At 44.6% G+C, this 19,961-nt stretch overlaps 1 protein-coding gene across 4 annotated transcripts in view; it reads left to right on the forward strand.

Annotated features, from left to right (window-relative positions):
* The window catches only part of EDAR (ectodysplasin A receptor), a 552,426-nt gene that overhangs the window by 193,965 nt on the left and 338,500 nt on the right, over nucleotides 1–19,961 (forward strand). For all 4 annotated transcript variants that reach the window (XM_069636867.1, XM_069636871.1, XM_069636869.1 and 1 more), the window contains exons 3-4: nucleotides 76–198; nucleotides 6,762–6,943. In XM_069636867.1, coding sequence (XP_069492968.1) covers nucleotides 76–198; nucleotides 6,762–6,943 — 305 coding nt within the window. The remainder of the gene's footprint in view (nucleotides 1–75; nucleotides 199–6,761; nucleotides 6,944–19,961) is intronic.

Below are 19,961 nucleotides of genomic sequence, written 5' to 3' on the forward strand. Positions count from 1 at the left end.
CAAAATGGCCACCTTTTGATGTATTGTTTGTTCCAATGTAGGGAAGTCATTAACTTGTATTTCCTTTGCTCACAGATCACTCTGGTATACTCAGCCAATTCTGAGTACTCGAACTGTGGTGAAAATGAATATTATAACCAAACCACTGGGATGTGCCACAGCTGCCCAGAGTGTGGGCCAGGGGAAGAGCCATATAAGGTGAGTGGACCCTGTTAGCCTTTTTTAGCGATGTGAGTCATAACACACATTTAGTTGGACAATATTCTTATTAAAAGAAAGCAGGAAAACAATCCTGGTCCATCATCAATTTAGAATCGAGGCACTTGCCGTCAATATCTCGAATGTTTGCCGTTTTCATACCCCAAATGTGTCATAGTAAGAGCACGGTCCAAGTTGTCTTCAACACCTCGGATCCATGAGTTGGTAAACGGCTAGATGTTGTTGTCAAAGGATTTCATAAGGCGATGTTGTGTGCACACTTCTGTCCGCAGTTTTTCTTTCTCCCTCGGCTTTGCCTTCATAGACAAACTTGCCAGTGCCGAGGAGAGAAGTTATATACTGCCTATAACAACATAAAAAATGCACCTTGTTTATCCTCTCTACCCTCCTACCTTTTCTCAAATTACAAAGAAAATACCTCCTACTCCGCGCTTTCGTTATGTGAAGGTGCAGCAAAGCAGGACCATGTAGGGCAGCACCTCGTTCTGAGAGAGACGCTGAGGTGCATGGTTGTGACGAATTACCTTCCGGGGCACCAGTGGTCAAGGGATGAATATCGGTTTTTAAACCATTAATCAACCCCACACCTGTAATACACCAGAAGGGATCCGAACAGATTGGAAAACACGTAAATTATAAAACCTCCTTGTCCAATTTTGGTAACATGGAAGGAACGTCAGGCTTATCTCCGCAAGGTCGTGGATCGTTGGTTAGTTGCAACACAGCGAAAATACAATTATTACCGAATGATAAAAGGCACTGTCCAGTCAAGGTTGTATAAAAATATCTACTTTATTATTACTACAACAGACAGTTTTAGCATACTAAATATACGACCCACCCTGTAAAGGAACACCGAGGACAGACAGTTTCACGAAGGACAGGGATGCACTCTGGATACTGACAGGAGGGTAGTTGGTAAAGTAATCAGTATTACTGTTCAAGATTATTTGGTTCCAGCACCAAGGGGGCAAAGGGCCGTAACTGTCTCTAGGAGCCTTCGGAGAAGCACCAGGAGGGCAGAACCACAATGTACCTGGTGCTGAAGAAGGTCTTGGTACTCGACAGCGTCAAGGTGTTTCCCGGGCTCTTTACAGCCCTTGAGACAGAGTTAGTGGTGGAGACAGCTGCAGGTACCAGGCAGGTCGGCAAGCGAGGCTGAACGGACGTCTGCAGGCTGTCCGGCGGCTCAGGGCCAAGAATCGTTGTCTCTGTGCTGGTTGGCAGATCTGGAATGCTGGTTGAGGCAGCTCCGACTGCTCTTGTGACTGCGACGTGACAACAGTCAGCGGTGCAGCTGGATGCAGTTCGAGGACTCAACTGTCTCAAAAAGGTCCTTAAAAGATGGGCGCTGGATGATGCTTGTGTGGCACTCCTCATAGCTTCTTCGCAGAGCTCGTATCTTCCTTTCAAGGCGGAAGGCCCAAAGCTCAGGAGAGTGATTGCAGGCAACAGCCTTGTCCTTTCTCCAGAGACTCTCCGGCACTTCCCACCCAGGAAGCTTGCTGGCAGACCCTAGCAGGGCACGCTGTGTGCTGGCTGGATACCGGTTCTGGAGCTGCTGGACGGGTCCTCTGAGTCTGGTATCTCTCTCTCTGTTCCCTGGGAGATGTTTAAGGGAGGGATCTTGCTGCCCTCTTGGAACTCCTAGCCTTCCTTCACTAGAGAAAGATGTAAAGTAGACTGTACTTTCAGTTCAGGTCCAAATGAGTCCTTCTTCTTATTCCTTTCGAAGTCGTCGGATGATCTGCTAAGTGAGGGGTTCAGCCCTCTTTTAAAGCCAAATGGGCCCCAGTGATTGGTGCAGGCTGAGCCTACCTTAATGGACCACTCCTGGGTCCCCGCCAACGATCTTCTTTTATGCATGAGGTCAGGACCAGAGTGCTCTGCAACAGGACAGCCAAGGTGTGACAACATATACCTAAGTGCCACCCATCTTCCTGTCTGTTGTAGATAAAACTGTCTCTCTGGTTAACTGAGCCCTCTGTGACTCTTGATTAAAGTGCAGGTTTCCCTTGAAGTATGTAGTGAGAGCAGACTTCTTATCCCCCCAAATCACATACTTCTCCCCTCTGAAAGGGATCTGCCCTGCAGGGGCACCTCCTGTAACTGCTGGACCCAGACAGGTAATTCACTGCCTTTCATACATTGAGGTGGGAACTAGCCTCAAGCTGATACATTGCATCCCAAAGGGGTGTTATCCTCGCCTTTCGTGTTGTCTGTCCAGCAACCAAGCCCCTTCAGGCTTGCCTCATCTCGTTATTATGCACTGCCACCAGCCGGATTATATAAAGGGAAAGCAGATCCATGGGGTCTTTGATATTTAAATTAGGTTGCCCGTGGCTGAAGGAAGCTGTGCCTTCTCCCTTCTTGGAATGCTTTGATGTACCCAGAGCTATCACATTCCAGCTGAATATGACAGGGGATGACAGCACCTGTACGCTGTGTCTTCCTGGAGTAGACGTGACTATGCGCTTTGTGCGGGAAGCAGATGAAATGGGTGCGGAATGGCAGCATACATTTCTCGGAGGTTGGTCTCCCATCATTCATTTTCATTACTAAAAAATCAAAAAAGCCCAGGCGAGCGCACTCCCCCCGTGCAGATGGTCGAATTCCTCACCATGGTCCAGCCTTTTCTCTGCTGCCCTTATACCCTAAAGGCCAGGTGGAGGTAGAGATGAGATGGTAGTGGCACGAGAAGTGTGGAAAAGGTAGCAGCAAGGCTCCTGCCACTGCTATTTTAAAATGAATTAGGTGTTAGTGGAATGTTTTTTCCCCCTGCTGTAACGTCGTGTTGGTGCATGTGACATCAAAATGGCAGGCAAAGGCGTGGTCATTACACTGCTGCCTCTTTCCTTTTAAGACAACGAGAGAACACCTAGCCCCAACACATACACTATGCACTATTGGCTACTTATCACACAAAACATCCTTTGTCGTTCCACGTCTGCTGTACGTGTTGCCTGGCACAGGGTTTCTTCCGTGGTGGGGTACCTGTTTGTGTTAGTTACCTGGATGGAATACCCCTTTTGTATTTTATGCCATGGTGATAGGATAGGAATTCCTGTAACTGCTCCAGTTGCTACTGCACAGGCTCAGAGCCAGACTCAATGGCATTCTTAATGTAGGAAGGAGGAATAAACAACACTCAGACTACACTATGGAGGGCAGTGATGACTTAGAGAAATGTCTCATACTAATTGCATGTGTCCCCAGGGCCAGTTCCTCAGTAAGGCAATTCCAGGTGACTGCTTAGTGCACCAACTGCAGAGTGGCACTGGGGAGGAAGGGGTGGGGGGATTACAGCCCGACAATCATTGCATCTGGCCCTATTCGGTTGCAGACGCCACAAAAATGGCACTTCTGCAGCAGAACTCCTCCTGATGTAGGCATCAATAGGGAATAGAGCAGAAGTATTAAGTACACCTGACTTGTTTGCTTGGCCAACATCCAAATAGTTCCACATGTGCCTTCTAATCCTGTAAACACTGGCCAGATTAACAAGGCATCCAGGCAAACATACCTTTGTTTTAGCTGGTTGATTTACATAAAGTACATCAGCGGAACTTACTAGTTAGCAAATATACTTTTGGGTTATGCTGTCTTTCACACAGCCTGGTTAATGTTTCTTTTTAAGTAGGTTATCAAACAGGCAAAATCATACCAATTCAATGTACATTTGGAGAGAATGCTGCTCTCGCGTGCAATACTGTCAGAATTGCAAAATAGCGTTGCTCTGAGGAAATACAATGCGACTTTTCCATCGAGTCCATTTCATAACCGTCAAAAACTATTAAATTGCAATTACCTTTTTGCGGAAGTCATGCATGTGATCCTTTGATTCTGTTAGTTTAGTAATTCTGTATGCAATGTAGTCCATTCAAGCTTTATGTCTTAAGAGATTTCGTCTAATGTATCTTCCTTGGACCCAGTCTAATAAATGTCTCCACCTTCTCCGTTTTTGCCATGCCCTGCAATTTGTCAATGTTTGGACATACAGAAGAAATGCATACAGAGGCAATGTCATGATTCCTTTCACCTCTTACAACCCCATCTCTGACTTCCAACAGCATGACCAGCACTCCCTGAATTCCCCTGGTGCCCCCATTTTGCCGCAATCTATATATCGGGCCACCCTTAAACATCAGCTGTTGTTCTGATATTATCTACACCCACCTTACTGCATACCCTAAATCATGGTTATATGTTACGAGGTCCTCCAGATGTTTTGAACTACATCTCCCATAATGCTTCAACATTGACTATGCTGACTAGAGATCATGGCAGTTCAGGCCCAAAATAGCCAGATGGGCCCAAAATAAGCAGCCATTCCCCCGAACCTTCTCCTTGCACTCCTGGTGTATTGTGCCTCAGCGTGATCCCCTGCTGACATCCCATCTTTGCCACCTTAGACTCCTGAGGAAAAATTCTGTTTTTCATATCATGCCCTGGTGCATGTCAAAATTGGCACATCATTCTTTCATGTGCCATTTGGAGTGGCAACAGTAACAGGTCGTTGTTGACAGCGTAACACTCACCATTATAAGACTATGGGCCTCATTCCGAGTATGGCGGTAAGGGATAGCGGCCACCGGTAACGAGACCGGTGGCGGTAATCCCTTACCGCCATACTCCGAGTTCCCTCAGCGCCCTCGCCCTTAACGCCTGCTTTGAGCAGGTGTTAAAGTCGAGGGCGCAAAGGGGCCTCCAAGCCAATAACGGTGACCGTAATGAACGGTCACCGTTATTTGCATCTTCCCCATTCCCATTGAGCCCTATGGGGGCACATTTGGGAAAGGGGAATAGCCTTGGTGAATGGGGAATTACCGCCCCGCCAACCTTGGAATGGGGCGGTGATTCCGCCATCCACCAAGGCGCTGCCGGTCCGGGTACGGCGTCAACCAAGGCGTTAATAGCGCCATTGGTTAGCGCCGTACTCAGAATGAGGCCCTATGAAGTCCTGTTCTGCAGTTAGTCCCAGCAGACTCATTGTTTGAGTACCCTTTTAACGGGATAGTCACTAAATCTTGAATAGTCTTCCCCTGTTTCTTCTCTTCCTGCATTTCAGCTGGATACTAAATTGCTACCGTTTTCAGTAAACCACTGTTGTTGACCTTCACCTGCCGCCATTGAGCACTATTGCGCTTCACCTTTGTCCTATTGATTCATGGGCTGGGAACATGAGGCACTCTCAAAGGCAATGGGCACCAATTCTGTGTCTATTGCCTGGACAGGAAGGGAAGACACAGGCACAGTTCAGATCAAGGGATCTACAAGCAACCAGGGGAGGAAACAGTGGGGAACAGATCACTGACTATAAGGCAGGGTGGGGAGTGGAGGCTGTGTGGACCTAGGTGTTGGGGAAGAAATTGGCACCATGGCGCCCCCCACAGCTGAAATCCGCTATATGGAAGATCTTTGAACTCAAATTAAGCTGTCATTAGCACTGTAATTTGCATCAAATCCAAAATGCAGTATGCATCAGGCAAAGTCACAATTACTTTTTAGCGGTAAAAAAAAAAGAACAAACAATTTAATGGTAATGCTTGAGCATATACTTCTTAATCTTAATCTATGGGGCGGGCATCATTATGTAATCGGAGCAGGATGCCAGAATTTCGTACGTTTTTTGTGCTGTTGCAAAAAACAAAAATCTCTACGCACATCAGTAAAGCCCTCGCACACGTAGCTGCTGCTCAGCGAGAGACACTGGGAACGCTCTCCTATTCATGAAATTGTAAACACCCCAGAGACCTTTTAGCCTGATTGGACATTACTCTACCGTTGAGATGTATACGCCCCATCAAATTGGTAACCATTTAGCAAATGTCCCCCAAAGCGGTGGAATTGCCCAGCATGGCTGTGATTCCTCTGGGGTGTTTCTGATACGTTGCTATACTCTCTATCCCCCTCTTTACTTCACATTCATTGAACACATGACGCATTTGCACTCTAAAGATGCTGGGTTCATTTACGTTCACTGCAATAATCTTGCCATTGTGTTATTTGTTCTGGGTAATGTGTGCGTGCACCCCCAGGTAACTGTAAGTTGCGTTACATTGCATGGGTATATGGTGTCAACCAGAAACCTGAAATACACTTTTTCAGTAGCATATACTACAAAAGATAGTCTCGAGTTCTGGTGATATATATCATCAGTGTATGTTTGCATTGTTCTATTTGCTCACATATAACAATCAGCCCCGGTAAATTAAAAACAAAGGCTCTTGTGTGTTGACTCCCTACTTCTCGTTTGTGATCTTGCATCATCGGGTTCTCGTCCAGGCTTTTGGTGCTGTGTTCCTGTATGGGGATTGCAGAAGCTTGTGAGATGAAACACTTACAACGGTCATTAACAAAGAGCTACATTTGCTTTTCAGCAAAGGTAGCTTGCCGTTTAAGAGCTGTTGCAAAATTGAATTTCGGTGTTGAGCAAAAAGGTCCGTGTAGTGTTTGAAGGCATATTATATCATCCTATTGCTTGGAGGTATCACTTCGAACAAAGGTGAATGCTGTTTCTCTCTACCCTTCCTGTTTTACAGAACTGTGGCTATGGAACAAAAGATGAAGACTATGGGTGTACTCCCTGCCCGTCTGGCAAGTATTCAAGAGGAGGATACCAGTTGTGTAGACGACACAAGGACTGCGAAGGCTTCTTCCGGGCCACTGTACTGACTACTGGCAATGCAGAGAAGGACTCCGAATGCGGCCCTTGCCTCCCGGGGTAATGCCTACACTGTTTGCATGAACACCACAAACTCACACAGATACTTTGCTAATTGCATTGAGATTCTTTGTTTGATAAAGGAGTGTAGCCTTCATTGTCAACTCCTTTTAGCATTGGAAAATAGAAAGTGATGCTTTAAAACATTGGGCCTCATTACGACTCTGGCGGTAACCGAGCCGGAAAAACCGGCAGGTTACCGTCGGACTCTTATCACCATTCCGCCTCCGTGATTCCCAGAATTACCGGGGCATTACGACTCCGGTGAACCGGGAATTCCGGAGGCGAAATTCGGTAAATCCCCATTCCCATTGAGTCCCATAGGACTCAATGGGAATGGGGAAGTGGAAACACCGGCACCATCTCGTGATGGTGCCGGTGTTTCCTCGTCCGCCTGCAGACGGGTGGTGTTAAACCCGCCAGGTCAGACCTGGCGGGTTTGACACCTCCGCCTGCAGGAGTTGTGATCGCCCGGCATGGAAACAACGGTGGCGGCGGGTTTACCGCCACCGTTATTTCAATACCGGGTGACTCGTAATGAGGCCCATTATTTTCATCAAGGTATTTATTGAGCGAAGACCTAGCTTCGAGAAGCAACAGAGCGCTTTACAGAGGTATGCAACAATATAGATGCATAAGAGAGAGCTTCAAAGAGATATGCAACATTACAGATGCATAACGGAGCACTTTTCAGAGGTAACAACAGAACAGATGTACAGGGGGGTAGGATACAGAGGGGGGGCACAGAGGAGGGATACAGCTGTACCAGGTGGCGGGGAGGAGAAGGGCGGGAGGAGAGGGGCAGGCCACGTCTAGCGTGTCAGGCGGTGCGAGGGGCGATGTGATGGCCTAGGTGTTGGCAGGGTAAAGGTATAAAGGTTTATACAAATGTTTCTGTACGTTTATGCAATCAAAGAAAAATGTGCCAGGCAGGTAATGATGAAAAAAGGCATACACGTGTCCAACAGGATGCCCAGAAAGGCCATTGGCTATGCAACGAGCTGCTGAAGGAATATTCAACAACGGGAGCATGAGCTTGGCTTTTTCATAGTCATTAGGCGGTCAAAGGAGATGGGGCCGCAGGTCTGACAATGCAGGAAAGAGGAGGGCTTCCGGAAACGGCAGTCCTCCACTCCTAACACCAAGTAAGCCATGTTCATGGGGATTGCACTAACACGAGACATCCCCAGGATGCTTCACTTCCTCACAGCACGTTTTAAAAGGAGAAACACAAAGTGGCACACACATGCTGATCACAGGCCAGCCTGGGCATGGCCTGGGTTTGGATCAAATGAAGTAGGCCTCAAACATAGACAAAAAATGTAGTGAGTGCAATTAGTCTACGCCAATATGTTGTCATCAGGTCTTGCCCATTTCTGTTGCTCGGACCACCACCTAAGGCAGTACAATATAATGGTAATTAAAAAAAAACATCCACCAGTAAACAGGAATGAAGGGAGGAACATGGTGCAAGGCGAAGACATTCCCTTTCTTCTATTTTTGTCGGCTGCAAAAATCGGTCTTTTGGTTAGGCACCCTACAAAAAGCAAATAAATGTCATAGAACTGGTAATTTACCATCACATCAGCGATTTATCAGCGTTGCTCCCGAGAGCTGCCCACTCGCTCAGCAAGAAGAGCCATGTAGTTGTGATCTTTGTCTTCGCCGTACAGAAGATGCCTGTAGCGGGGTCCTGGAAGGGTCTGGTGGGTCCTATGGATGCACCTGAATCAAGCAGGGAATTTGTTGTGTCCCCAGTGCTTTAGGGGGTGCAGAGTCAGGGTGGGTCTGACAATGTGTGGTCGGCACCAGTGATGGGAGTATCACCAAAGTTCTAAGCGCGCTCCAGCACTACTGTGGAACTCAGTGCTGAAAGGGTCTTCATGGGTTTCAGTTACTGCCGCAACCAGAAAAGAGTACCACTCCACTGGGAATGAAAACGATGGAGCAATATCTTATAGACAAGGGGCCCTTATCCATCATATTTTCAATGCAAGCCTTTACCTGGCCAATAAATATCTCCTTCTTAGAAAAAGGAGATTACTGTGTTCTGCATATGACATAGCGAGAAGGAGAAACACTGGGAGCACCCAAAGTAGGTGCCCCTGTCTGTCAAGAAGCTCTGGCTCTGGACCCGCCATCTGAAGGAAGAACGCTGAGTTGGCATAATTCTGTGTTCTTTTATATATTCTATTTATTTCTACTGTCGATCCCATGTACTGCACTGCCCCTCCCCCTCGCACTTTTCCCCTTGCCCCTTCCTCTGCACCTGCGCAATCTCAATGTCACCAGGCCTAGTAAGATCGTTGTCTCTGTCCTCCCTCTGTTCCCCCTTGCTTGCCTCGTCGCGCATTGTAACACTTGTGTATAGGTGTGTTATAAATGCCATATCATATCATATCATTCCACGTGCACATCCGGAGGTAAGGAATGAGCCCTGTGTTTAGGAGCGAAGAAAGGAAGAAGTCAAGTCACGGAGGTATATTGGAGTAGGAGATTAAATTTACTAATAAAAATGAGTGTGGCTTCTATGGAAAGGAAGGACTCCCCTGATACGGATTACAAAAGATTCCTTAGGCTTGCTGGTGAAAGCTGTAGCGCTCTCCATTCTGCACAGTAGCTAATAGATCACAGAGCCCGAATATGCAGTACTTAAATTAATAACTTTCTCAGTGTACCTAACCTTTTCCCTTCATTTGTGGTTTGGCAGGGACTGTGTTTACTCAGTGTGGGTGCCTCCACAGTGCCATCCTTTGTTGCAGATGTACACACTGTGCACCGAAACACTCCAAGTGCATTCAGGGACTGCGACTCCAGGCGTTGAGCATGCCAACGAACGTCCCGTACGTGGGGCGTGCGTGCGTGAGGGAGATGGCGGATTGAAAGATGTGGTTTGGGACTCGAAGAGCTGGATGAATTAATTGGATACCGCTGAGCTAGATCAAGCAATAGGTGAGGAGCCATGGTTAATCGCCAAGGACTAGATTAGCTTAAAGACTGGTTGGAATAGATGGTCTAACGCTTAATGGTGGCTCCGTTCACTTCAGATTTTGACTGGTGATTTTTCTCGAATTCATTTTGGTAGAGCAGCCTAAAAAAAGAATAAATAAAAAAAAAATGTATATATATATATATATATATATATACATATACATATATATATACGTATATATATATATACATTAATTAAGGTTACGTGTGATTGTCTGTGGAGTTTTAGAAAATTATCTTTTTTTTTCATAACTTTGCAACCCTTCCATGAAAAATTCAGAAATGAATGCACAGTAAAATTGTGAGGTAGCCGACCTTACATGGGGATTTTTCAAAGTTTTGAATGGATGGTCTTATATTTGAAAAAGAACAAGTTTAAATGACATTTTTAAGATGTGGATGTTCCTGGGAGGAAAGAAAATTGCCCACATATCTTTAAATTGGAATCGTCTAGTGGCACAATATTTGACATGCACCTGTTTTCCACTAAGGGTTGTTACAATGAAAATAAATTGTGAAAATGGAGGTTGTCATTTTTTAAATGTATGCATTTTAAAATGTATCCACATTTCACGCACCACACAAGCATCATACATTTCTGGACATTTAAACCTTACGTTAATCTACCATGCACGCACACATACTCACACATACGCAGCAGCAAATTTTGAGATATTTGAGCCTAAACATTTGTTTTTCCTATGAGAAAAACCCATGTTAAAAGCTTCTTAAAACATTTATCAAAATGATCATTTTTAACAATATGAAGCAACCTAAAATGAATTAAGAAATGTTCCAGGCAGGGGCGGCTGCCACGAAAATTGACTGTGGAATTTTCTCCAATATTTTCATGGAAGGATTCAAGAGTTATTAAGGAACGACATTTTCTGAAACTACATATACAATTCGTCTTAATCTCAACAGTTGCATGCGCTAGCACGGGGTGGCATAACACGTGTGTTTGTGTGTATGTGTGTGTAGGGGAAAGGCTGGGGAGGTGTGGGCTGGCCTGGGGAGGAAGTATGGGAGACCCCCTTAAAAAAATAATAGAACTAACTAAATGAGGTCGACCAAAACTAGCACTCAAAAATTGGAGTTAATGAAAACACATAAGTCTAGGGTATGGCTTTGGTAACCAGTTGGCTGTAATTATATTAAGGCACTGCAATACGGGCCTGAAATTAAAGTGGGTGCTGCTAAGATCTGGCCATCCAGATCATCTGCAACTGGTAGGTCTTGTGCAGGACATGAGTGCCATGTCCTCCGCAGTTCAGTGCTGAATCTTCAGAGATCATCAGCAGTTCGACAAACTCTCCTCAGACCAGTACGTGCAAAGTAGGCTCCAGATCTGCTCTTGGTTTGTTCATCCAGTGAATAGTAAAATCCAGTCACCTTTTCATAATGACCCATAAATATGCAAACGATCGCCATTGAAATTCATCACATGTCATATTGCGAAACCTGACCGTTTTTTTTACTCAGTGGTTCCAGGTGGCAAGACTTAATCCAGGTAACTTGGTCAAAGAAAGTATGTTCAACTTTTTAAATCCTTTAAAATTGTCATTTGGTTTATAAAATGTGGTGCTTAAAACAAGACTGTTTAAAAAAAACAATGACTGTTGATAAAAAGTCAAAAATGCACAATGACAAGTGAAAAAGGATTCATGGTGTTGACAAACAATAGGCAGGGATTCGAACAAACGCTGCTTCATTCACCAAACCATGTGCAGTTGTGAACTGGGGCACCCCTTCCAATCATCAGTTGCTCTACCAGCCAATTAGAGACGAAAAATCAGCCTACGATAACATGATATCTCTGTATGGTGAGGCACTAGCCCTGGCAGACCCTGCATATCAGTTGCTGGTCTCACTTCAGGTGGTGTCCAGTCATAATGTCGAACCAATAATGTCGAATTACAAAAATGTCGAATCCAAAAAGTCAAAAAACAAAAATTTCGAATTTTTTATTTTATTTATAAATTTTTTTGGGGCTCCGGGGGTAAAAAAAAAGGGGCAAAACAAAAAAATAAATAAAAAAGGGGGGGCTGGGGGGAACCCCCCCATTTAAAAAAAAAAGCAACCAAAAAAAAAAATTCGACATTTTTGTTTTCGACTTTTTGTTTTCGACTTTTTGACTTTCGACATTATTGGATTCGACTTTTTGACTATTAACCCTTCAGGTTACTGAAAGCAGTACTGTAATTCATTTTGGGAAGATTACATTTTTAATAGCAACTATGTTCTAATGGGCGATGCCTACAAAGTTGACGGAATATCACACAAAGACCCTTACCTCCCCGGAGCAATAGGCAGGCGTGCGTTGGCCCGTTAGGTTGGTTAGGTTGTATCCATCATACAAAGGGGTTGCATGCAACTCCTCCTATAGGGGCCACCTATGGGTAGGAGCCACATTAAATGTTTTCCATCTCTTCCTTACCACCACCAAAAGAGGCTCCGCTTGAGTGCATTGGGTATAAAATCATTGCTCGCGATAGTGCCCTTAAAGTCACTTTACCGACAATGTGTTGTCATCAAGTCTTGCCCATCTGTGAGGATCGGACCACCACTTAAAACAGTATAATATAATGCTAATAAAAAAAACATCCACTTGTAAACAGGGATGAAGGGAGCAACATGTTACACGTTTTTATTTCAAATTCCCAGGCAGTGGTGATGTTTCCAGAGATTGCACCAATGGCAGGAGTCACGATCATGACAGTGCCAGTAATCCCGCAGATGGCAAACTGGTACTTGGCTGCATTTTAACCCGTGAAAGCCAAGACAGCATTGAGTGCATGTACTGCATGTCAGAGATGCCTAGAATATCATTACGTCAGCATACACATCATGACACATCATGAAATGCACCGGGACACACAGAGGTGCCACAAAGCGAGTTCATTCACTTTTAAATGTCCGATTGTCGATGTCGAGATATTTCCAGTCTTGCTTCGTTTCAACCTGAATCTACTCAGGGCTGGTAATAACAGCAAAGAACATCCATTCTGCCCACTCAGATTATGAACAATTCCACCTAACAGCAGATATACTAAATGGGGAAAATGGTAATTCCTACATACCTATGTGTCCAATGTTTATCTTCTTTTGGCAAACAAACAGAAGGTAACAGACAAATGGACGATCTGCTTTAACATACTTTTCTGTGCACCAGGGTGTGATTGTAATCTACACACTCCATGAAGGCACTCCCTAAAGATATGTTTCCTCACTCCTGCCTCCATCCCCATTCCTGCATACTTGCGCGATATTAGTCTCTAAAGGGAAAGGATCAGAGCTGTGTTACACAACAAAACATTTATTCAGAGTATGCAGCCAAGGTACCTGCAGAGGCGCACCCTCACCAGTGCTGCCCCTCCTGTGTGTCCACCTGCTTACATTTCTTTTTTCACCCATTGAAGACAAAGGTTCTTCAGATCGTCAACTATTCTCTCTGCACATTACTCGTTATAGAGGGTTTTCTGTTTGTAAGCCATGCCTTTGCCATTAGTCGTATGCTCACGAGTCCCTGGAGAATACATCTCAAAGACACCCCTTTCATTTGGGTGCTGCATGTGGCTCGCCTTCGTTTTGGCTGCGCGTTTGCACTTCAAATACTTCGCCGAAGACTTGAGAAGGTGCTTTCTGTGGAAGCCAACTGCGGCTTGATCTTCAGGGAGTACTTTCAGGTAAGTACAATTCCTACTTTTTCCTCCAAGTGCCATCCTGCTGGTGTGTTGCTGCACATCAGCGGCATAAGAAGGACTGAATTCATCTTTGAGAATGACTCCCTCTGAGATATAATAAACTCCCTAATCCACCTTGAGCGTTTCAATTGACCCCAATTAAATCCGTGATCTGGCCAGATTTGAGATAAAGGACAAGATATTGGGCCTCATTACAAGGTTGGAGGTAGGCTACCTCCAAACTCACATCCGGGTCCGGCACCCGCGAATGGGCAATTACCACGCTATAACGGTACCGGTGCTACCATCATGATCTGCTTGCGGGTGCCGGTACAGCCATCAGGTCAGACCTGGTGGCTGCAAGGGCACCCACAAGCACAATTCCTAGTATGGTAATGAGGCCCATTGTCTAGGTTCATGCACCACAACCAAAAGACAAAAGTGTATATTTATTGAAAGCGTGGGGAAGATGTTATGGTAGCCTATGGTAGCCTTGCTAATAGCCTTTCAGTCAGTACGTCAAACTTTATTTCTGATTTGAAAACAATCCTTAAAAGTAAATGTGCTTATATTCAAATACAATCAGCAGCTCAAGGCTTACTATAAAAATCATTTAAAAGAAATATGATAAAATACAAATAATTGAATAAATATGTTCTGATAAAATTCACAGACGAAGTATAGTAATAACCTTTATCATAAACCTTAGACATTCTGTCTAGATTCGGGATTCAAATAGAGTTGTATCAACCATACGTGATAAATAAAGGGGCTTACACTAGGAGCCCTGATTGCTGACATATGAAGTCTCTAAATGCCACCTTTTGGGACAATTACTTTTGTTTCCACCTAATAAAGCCCCACCTCCTTCTGTGCTTTGCATATAGTTTGTTCAGTATTGGTTCACACACCTTCTGAGTTCATGGTTACAATAGAATTATATTTAATTTTGTGATGATCCTTCAAATGGCGTCACTTCTCCAGAGTGGAAAACCCCTCTCCACGAGGCTAGGGAGGTGAGACCGCAAACCAATAATCCCCTAGGGATGGTAATATGCGGGTGGATCTCATGGAGAGAGGCTCCTCTCCTGGGCATAAAGATGCGATTGGTAAGCACAGCCGCTTTAAACCCCAGCTCCGTAGGTTGATGATAGGACCTGAACCTTATGGGTCTAAACATATGTCTAAAACCATGTGCTACTGTGAAACATTAAACTCTGAGACAAAGAAGCTCTCGAGAACACTACAAGTGACTGGGGAAAACTCCAGAACAGCTGTAGTCAATGGAATGGATGTTAAGTCAGGGCGGGCCCAACTATATCAGGGCAACAGAAATCAATTACAGAGGAAGGGTACCAGGAAGGGTCCAGGAAGGCTATTGGGAGGGTACCAGGAAGGGTACCAGGAAGAGTACTGTAGAGAGTGCTAGAGAGAGTACAGAGGAGAGAACTGGAGAAAGAAACTGAGAAGGCGAGAGCAATAGAGGTGGAGAAAGAAACCAAAAACCAGAGAGCGATTGAAGCTGAGAGGATTCCCAAAGGCAGGCACGAGAAGCTCGAGCAGGAGACGTGGAGGGTGTGGTTCAAGGAAACACACAAGGACGTCTCACAAGCTGACGGGGTGTTGGCTATGGAGAAAGCAGAAATGCAGAGGGGAAAAGGGGCCTCCCGCATAGAGGCAGAACGCCAAACTCTATACATCTGAAAACTGGTGGCCATTCAGTGAGAGTGAAGCCGAACAAGGAGTGTCAGAACACCCCGGTTAACCATAAGGACATTGCTCATAAGACACAGGGAAAGCATCAAACCCGTCGGTCGAGAGTTGGCCCTACAGAAGGATGAAGATTGGGTCGTGGTGGAGTGTCCTGTAGTGGGTGGACCCGGTGGTCCAGCAACTGAGCGGAAACCGCTAACACACCCGTTCGCACAGCTACCTACACAAACCTGAACAGTATCCAAACAGGTTGTGGCTGGACGATCAATACAAGGAGGGATGGTCAAGCCAAGGATCTGCTTCCCAATAGCCAGCTGTACAAAGCTCAAGAAGCAAAACCTGACGAGAGTGGGAAAAGGCGATTGACTGTCATGAAACCCACCCCGAACCGGTGAAGACTCCTGACAGCAAGTACCAGGTAACAGAAATTATTAAAGTTCGGGAGAGTGTCAAGGGAAATCTAAGAGAGACTCAGAAGACGTTTGTACTACCAGGATGGTGTAAAGAACTGTTAGCTGAACACATCTAAAGATGAAGAACAGTGAAAAGCAAACCCTCACATGGAAGATGAGATTAAAGTCTGTCATTACCGCTCTGGAAACCAGACACCCCTTGAACCGTATTCAAGGGGTTACCTTTTCAAGTACAACCCAAAGAAAACAAACCCTGTCAATGTGTCTTCGAGACTATCGTCTACGAGAACAGAGTTCTCAGGAGGGTTATCACTGATAGAGACAGAGGTCCTCCTGGGAACACCCCAGAATCATCCAGAGAAGCTCTACCGAGCCAAGCTCCAATTATCTTCTGTCATCAGTCTGTTACACATTGCTGATTGTTCAACACCAGATCCTGCTAAGAGTCCCGTCTTTTTAGCTCAAAACCTCAACCATAACTTCTTCAAGATAAGAAGAAAGCCATTATCATTGTCATTTTCTTCAGGCTTGAAAAGCCAGAAAATTTGAAAATCCTTTGAGACTGTAAACCAGGCCAGCTTCACTGCAGTGTGGTGCTGGAGAGTCAGGAAGAACTCCTGGGAACAGCTTTGGCATCCCAGTGGGGACGGATCAAGAATTGTGCAAAACCCACAGACTGTGAAAACCTCCAGAAGGGAGCTTATTAAGAACCGTGGAAGTCATTGGGTAAACCATCTAGGAGTAGGGAGTCATTTTCCTAGCCCCACAAGGACTTTACGTGCTTGGGTGATCTTCTGTTGGATTACAGAGAACCCAGAACTTTTATGGAACTTTTGTTTTGAATGGAAATTTTGCTTTGAACAACATGAGAGCCGTTTGGACGGAAGAGAAGGGAGTCATCCTCCTGGATTACAAACAGTAGCTGGGCTTTAAGGTGTAGTGACAGGGCTAGAGTAGTAGACTTTGTGACGGGGGCGGTGCCTTTTTGTTTTGAATCACACAGACTTCCTGGGGGGGGCAGAGTTTTTTAGTTTAGGTGGGGAAACCCCTTTGGAGTTGGGGATAGACAGGTTTGGTTTATCATTTAATAAATGTCCATAGCAACCACTATGGTACCACTTGGTCAGTCTCTTCATTCCTTGTTCACACAATTTCTTGGAACACCACCTTTTTAGTAGCTGTCATCTCAGCTTGCAGAGTGAGTGAGCAGCCAAGTCGTTCAGCTGCAGAGCCATATAAAGGCTTTCCCAGAAACTAGGTAGTGGTGCACACTCACCTCCCCTTTTCAGTTTTGGCAAATGCTTCCTGGTTTAGCACTTTAACAAAACATTTTACTGTGCAAAAAAGTTCTGAACGCAATGACATTAGGAATAATATCCCACGAGTAAAGAGAACAGGGGACTATGTTTGATGTGTAAGTTGTTATTTTGCATGTGCAGTTGTGCATGAGCAAAGAAGCGCAATTTTAAACGTAAATGGAGGTTTATATGTCTCTTTTTGCCCCGTTCACAAAGCTGGACCAGTGGGATGTGGAGAACCCGCAGATATTTTAGCGCAACCTGCATTCACAAATGTGATCCAATCATATTTCACAAATGTGATCCATTCACATACATTTGCTAATGCCCTGCCAATCCACTGTGCTTGGTTTTACCTGACCCTTCTGTGTATTAATGTAAATTGGGCTAGCGGTGGCATTAGTTGCTGCTGTCCCAAATCATTTCAAATGTCCTGGTGACAGGCCAATAGCATATCTAGACCTTGGATGGATATTTGGAGACCAGTCACCAACAGATAAGGTGGTAATCGATAAGGCTAGTAGAGCAGTTGTGGTCACATGAACTTGCACTGCAGCTCTGCAAGCTTAATTTGCGCTTTTTCTGCCAATAATCTAATGATAAAGGCACATCCAGCTGAGCTGTCGTAGGATCTGTGTCCTTACATGGCCAAGTACTCGTATCTCTTCATTATCTACTTTGTTCCTTTGTCAAGAAAGCCTCTCCCTGTTAAATGCCACTGCCATCTTGTGCATTTTTGTAGTTTTCAATCTTTTAGTGACTTCTTTTTGGAGACATCTTTCTATAATCCTCTTCCTTATGACCTATGTCTTTCCTTTCTGTACTTTATTAAACAGCCGCATGAATATTGCATTGACACAGAGCCTGGGATAGTCCAGGACCAGCAGGACCAAATAGATGGAGGAATGTTAAACTAGAACAACACAAAGAATCCCCACCCAATTAAGATAAGAGGATTATTACGGTGTATAAAAAAAATGAAAGTAATTAAAAAGCTTCCAAGAATAGCTTTTTTCAGGCAAGGAAACTACAGAGGCTAAAAGAAGGGATCAATAGAAGACACACATAATAGGGCAGTTTCATGAATGAAACGAGAATCCTAGAGCAGCGCGACTTGAATAGAATTGGCCAATCAATTTGCCAGCGATCTCAAGAAGATAGCTGAGGAATGGTTATGCCCAAGGAGCGTGATTATAATCTCCTATAGAGATTGCCCATGATGTTAATAAGACCCCCGAGGAATGTCTATGCCCTGGGAGCATGGCTAGACAGAACATGTGCATGGAGGGTACTCAGAATAGGATATTACCTATCTGTGTCAAACAAATACATCTGGCAATAACAAAAAAATCATTATGCATTATGAGACCATTTTTTATGAATTGTTAGACAGTTTACTGTTTTTGTTGTAAGAACGCGTTGTAGTAAAGGAGGTATAGCATAATTTTGTATATTATTGGAATAATACGTCTTTATTAAAAGAAATCATATGTTTTTGTATGTAATGTGATAATGGGAATTGCACTCCGCAGAGGAGGCCGGCATGAAAAAAAAATGTATATGCACATAGATTATTTATTAAACAGCCATATATCCTCAATTGCTCTCATCAGCTTCTGCAACCTTTCTCATAATGGTCAGACCAGTGATGCATTCTCGAGTAGATGTACAGAACACGTGGTTTGCAATCGCTTCAGAATTTGCAGGGGTGCATTTGCCTTCTCCCGCTCTGACCCTCCTCTTTAATCAGATATTGGTCTCATTGCCATGAGCATGGCGATGGCTTCGCAACTCCGACCTGCCTAACCATGTGTTTCACAGTTTACCGTGTTAAACCTCCACTTTTTCTTGTAGTTGCTAATACTCTACAAGGAAAGTGATCTCTGTTTTAGTTTCACCAAGTAAACTGCCTCTTATAACATCTGGCTCCAATTAGGGCAGCTCGGAATGATGATTTCACCCCCTGAAAGGAATCCCTCCCTTCATTTCCTTTCCAGTCTTGTAACCGTGCAATAAAAAATACAGTTCTATGTTTGTTTTTCATTTGCATTTTTCTCGTGTGCACTTTCTTCATGCACTTTTGCTTGGTGAGATTTTCATGCAGGCATAAAACAAATGGATTCCTGTGTAATCTGCTTCGAGTTTGCACCTGCATAATACCAGGCGTATCCCATAGGATTCCACTAGTTAACATACCATGCAAAGTGTAATTTGCAGGCAGTGTATACTTGTTCAAAAGATGGAGAGGAAAATTCAAGTGTTAAAGCGAGTTTGCCTTGCTTTACCCTTTCCTTTTCCCCTCCGACTTGTTATTCTTTAAAATCGCATGTAGGGTACCCAACAGCCCATAAGTGCTATCAGCGGCAGGGTTCGAAAATGCTGGGAGCTATTTAGCTCCTGCTTCTAGCCTACGAGAGCCTGGTTAGCTTGAAACCAACGGCTACCAAGAGCTACATTTGTCATGCTATGTTATGTTACATACATTTAATAGCGCACATACACCCAAAGGCACAAAAACACAACAGATACAGCCAGAGAAATAAGACCCTAAACCCTAAAATAGAAAGATTTAAAAAAATGCCTAAACTGGAGATCATTCTCGATAGCCCCAAGAGAAGCCGAAAGGAATTCCGCAGTTTGAGAGTGGTAACAGAGAAATACCACCCCTGATCCTATTTAACCCCAAAACGGGGGAGAGAAATAAAATGAGCATCCTATGGCCAAAGAGAACACCCAGGGATCTAGGGTGCAAGCTTATCCTGCAGATATTCTACACCCTGGCCATAAAATGCACAGTGAACTATGCATAAAGACTTGAATTCAATCAATTTCGTGACAGGAAGCTAATGAAGAGGCACCGGAGAAATGTGAGAACTGTAATTTAAGGTAAGGGGTGCCAGTCGCAACCCAAGATGCCAGA

This window comes from Ambystoma mexicanum, chromosome 7p (genome assembly GCF_040938575.1).
Source record: "Ambystoma mexicanum isolate Mex_15411 chromosome 7p, UKY_AmexF1_1, whole genome shotgun sequence".
In the NCBI taxonomy this organism is placed as follows: Eukaryota; Metazoa; Chordata; class Amphibia; order Caudata; family Ambystomatidae; genus Ambystoma; species Ambystoma mexicanum.